The sequence below is a fragment of the Pezoporus wallicus genome, unplaced genomic scaffold (assembly GCF_028554395.1).
Source record: "Pezoporus wallicus isolate ANWC-B61680 ecotype Strahan unplaced genomic scaffold, APGP_CSIRO_Pwel_v1 contig_10930, whole genome shotgun sequence".
In the NCBI taxonomy this organism is placed as follows: Eukaryota; Metazoa; Chordata; class Aves; order Psittaciformes; family Psittacidae; genus Pezoporus; species Pezoporus wallicus.
This window is the reverse complement of record NW_026639664.1, coordinates 1-3,976: the sequence shown is the minus strand read 5'-3', so window position 1 is coordinate 3,976 and position 3,976 is coordinate 1. Positions and strand designations below refer to the sequence as shown.

General features: G+C 59.4%; 1 protein-coding gene across 1 annotated transcript; it reads left to right on the top strand.

Annotated features, from left to right (window-relative positions):
• Positions 1 to 205: 205 nt before the first annotated feature.
• LOC130602529 (distal membrane-arm assembly complex protein 2-like) lies at positions 206 to 2,757 on the top strand (the record flags this gene model as incomplete). The annotated part of the gene is made up of 3 exons (XM_057415471.1): positions 206 to 324; positions 2,458 to 2,538; positions 2,624 to 2,757. Coding segments are annotated over 3 exons (334 nt in total), but the record flags the coding sequence as incomplete, so codon positions are not given.
• Between the last annotated feature and the right edge of the window lie 1,219 nt (positions 2,758 to 3,976).

Genomic DNA, 3,976 nt, shown 5'->3' with positions numbered 1-3,976 from the left:
CCCCCCCATTATTTCCGGGTCCCCCGCCGTTATTTCCGGGTCCCCTGCCGTTATTTCCGGGTCCCCCCCGTTATTTCCGGGTCCCCTGCCGTTATTTCCGGGTCCCCCCCATTTCCGGGTCCCCTGCCGTTATTTCCGGGTCCCCCCCATTTCCGGTCCCCCCCCCGTTATTTCCGGTTCCCCCCCCATTTCCTCCCCACTTCCGTGCCCCCAGGGCCCCGCGCACCGGCTCCTGCAGGGCCTCAGCCGCTGGTTCTATGAGGCGGAAACGGCGCTGGATTGGGCCGAGCGCTTGCGGCGGCTGCGGCTGCAGCGGATGAACGCGTGCGTGGGGCGGGACCCACACTTGGGGGGCGGGACCCACACTTATGGGGCGGGATCTCGTTTATGGGGCCAGACCCACACTTATGGGGCGGGATCTCGTTTATGGGGCCAGACCCACACTTATGGGGCGGGATCTCGTTTATGGGGCCAGACCCACACTTATGGGGCGGGATCTCGTTTATGGGGCCAGACCCACACTTATGGGGCGGGATCTCGTTTATGGGGCCAGACCCACACTTATGGGGCGGGATCTCGTTTATGGGGCCAGACCCACACTTATGGGGTGGGATCTCGTTTATGGGGCCAGACCCACACTTATGGGGTGGGATCTCGTTTATGGGGCCAGACCCACACTTATGGGGCGGGATCTCGTTTATGGGGCCAGACCCACACTTATGGGGCGGGATCTCGTTTATGGGGCCAGACCCACACTTATGGGGCGGGATCTCGTTTATGGGGCCAGACCCACACTTATGGGGCGGGATCTCGTTTATGGGGCCAGACCCACACTTATGGGGCGGGATCTCGTTTATGGGGCCAGACCCACACTTATGGGGTGGGATCTCGTTTATGGGGCCAGACCCACACTTATGGGGTGGGATCTCGTTTATGGGGCCAGACCCACACTTATGGGGCGGGATCTCGTTTATGGGGCCAGACCCACACTTATGGGGCGGGATCTCGTTTATGGGGCCAGACCCACACTTATGGGGCGGGATCTCGTTTATGGGGCCAGACCCACACTTATGGGGCGGGATCTCGTTTATGGGGCCAGACCCACACTTATGGGGTGGGATCTCGTTTATGGGGCCAGACCCACACTTATGGGGTGGGATCTCGTTTATGGGGCCGGACCCACACTTATGGGGTGGGATCTCGCTTATGGGGCGGGACCCACACTTATGGGGCGGGATCTCACTTATGCGGCGGGACCCACACTTGGGGGGTGGCACCTCATTAATAGGGTGGGATCTTGCTTACGGGGTCAGAACCAAACTTATGGGGTTGGACCTCATTAATGGGGTGGGATCTCGCTTATGGGGCCAGACCCACACTTATGGGGTGGGATCTCGCTTATGGGGCCAGACGCACACTTAAGGGGCAGGACCTTGCTTATGGGACCAGACCCACACTTATGGGGCGGGATCTCGTTTATGGGGCCAGACCCACACTTATGGGGTGGGATCTCGCTTATGGGGTGGGACCCACACTTATGGGGCGGGATCTCGTTTATGGGGCCAGACCCACACTTACGGGGTGGGATCTCGTTTATGGGGTGGGACCCACACTTATGGGGCGGGACCCACACTTATGGGGCGGGATCTCGTTTATGGGGCGGGACCCACACTTGGGGGGTGGGACCTCATTAATGGGGTGGGATCTCGCTTATGGGGCGAGACCCATACTTAGGGGGTGGGATGTTGCTTATGGGGCCAGACCTTCACTTATGGGGTGGGATCTTGCTTATGGGGCAGACCCATAGGGGTTGGATGCAGCCCCATACATGTGGGGCAGACCCATAGGGGCTGCACCCAGCCCCATACATGTGGGGCAGACCCATAGGGGTTGCACCCAGCCCCATACATGTGGGGCAGACCCATACACGTGGGGCAGACCCATACACGTGGGGCAGACCCATAGGGGTTGGATGCAGCCCCATACATGTGGGGCAGACCCATAGCGGTTGGATGCAGCCCCATACACGTGGGGCAGACCCATAGGGGTTGGATGCAGCCCCATACACATGGGGCAGACCCATAGGGGTTGCACCCAGCCCCATACATGTGGGGCAGAGCCATAGTGGTTGGATGCAGCCCCATACACGTGGGGCAGACCCATAGGGGTTGGATGCAGCCCCATACACATGGGGCAGACCCATAGGGGTTGCACCCAGCCCCATACATGTGGGGCAGACCCATACACGTGGGGCAGACCCATAGGGGTTGGATGCAGCCCCATACACGTGGGGCAGACCCATAGGGGCTGCACCCAGCCCCATACACGTGGGGCAGACCCATAGGGGCTGCACCCAGCCCCATACACGTGGGGCAGACCCATAGGGGTTGCACCCAGCCCCATACACGTGGGGCAGACCCATAGGGGCTGCACCCAGCCCCACACTCCCCCCTATAGGTCCCACGTGTACCTGAGGGACACCTACGGACCCAACGTGGCCGCTGCTGCCTTCGCGCTATCCTTGGGGGGAGCGGTCAGGTGAGGCCCTGCCCCACACATGGGGGGCGGGTTCCCTGTGCCCCATAAGTGTGGGGCTGGCCCTGACGCCGCTCCCGCCCCATAGATACGAGGGGCAGGAGCAGTGGCTGCGGGCGGAGGGGCCCTGGCAGCAGGAGGTGCTGCAGCTCCGCAGCGCCCCCGTGTGGGGCCTGGACCTCAGCGCCTGCCCCGTGACCTACAGCGGCCTCGAGAACCTGCGTGAGCACGGGGGGGCCCTATGGGACCCTATGGGAGCCCTATAGAACCCTATGGGAGCCCTATAGAACCCTATGGGAGCCCTATAGAACCCTATGGGACCCTATAGAACCCTATGGGAGCCTATGGGAGCCCTATAGAACCCTATGGAAACCTATGGGAGCCCTATAGAACCCTATGGGACCCTATAGAACCCTATGGGACCCTATAGAACCCTATGGGAGCAAATGGGAGCCCTATAGAACCCTATGGGACCCTATGAGAGCCCTATAGAACCCTGTGGGACCCTATGGGAGCCCTATAGAACCCTATGGGAGCCCTATGGGAGCCCTATAGAACCCTGTGGGAGCCCTATAGAACCCTGTGGGAGCCAATGGGAGCCCTATAGAACCCTATGGGAGCCCTATAGAACCCTATGAGAGCCCTATAGAACCCTATGGGAGCCCTATAGAACCCTGTGGGAGCCAATGGGAGCCCTATAGAACCCTATGGGAGCACTATAGAAACATATGGGAGTCCTATGGGAGCCCTATAGAGCCCTATGGGAGCCCTATAGAACCCTGTGGGAGCCCTATAGAACCCTATGGGAGCCCTATAGAACCCTGTGGGAGCCCTATAGAACCCAATGGGAGCCCTATAGAACTCTGTGGGAGCCCTATAGAACCCTATGGGAGCCCTATAGAACCCTGTGGGACCCTATGGGAGCCCTATAGAACCCTGTGGGACCCTATGGGAGCCCTATAGAACCCTATGGGAGCCCTATAGAAACATATGGGAGCCCTATAGAGCCCTATGGGAGTCCTATAGAAACCTATGAGAGCCCTATAGAACCCTGTGGGACTCTATGGGAGCCCTATACAACCCGATGGGAGCCCTATATAGCCCCCTACGGGACCCCTATATAGCCCTATAGAACCCCATTGCCCCCTATAGACTCCTATGGGACCCCCATTGCACCCTAGAGACCCCTATGGAATGCCTATATAGCCCTATGGGACCCCCATATCCACCTATAGACCCCTATGGAACCACTATATAGCCTTATAGGACCTGCATACACCCTATAGGACCCCTATATAGCCCTACAGAACCTCCGTATCTCCCTATGAGACCCCTATATAGCCCTATAGAACCCCCATATCCCCCTATGGGACCCCTATATAGCCCTATAGGACCCCCATTGCCCCCTATAGACCCCTATAGGACCCCAACAGTCCCCTAT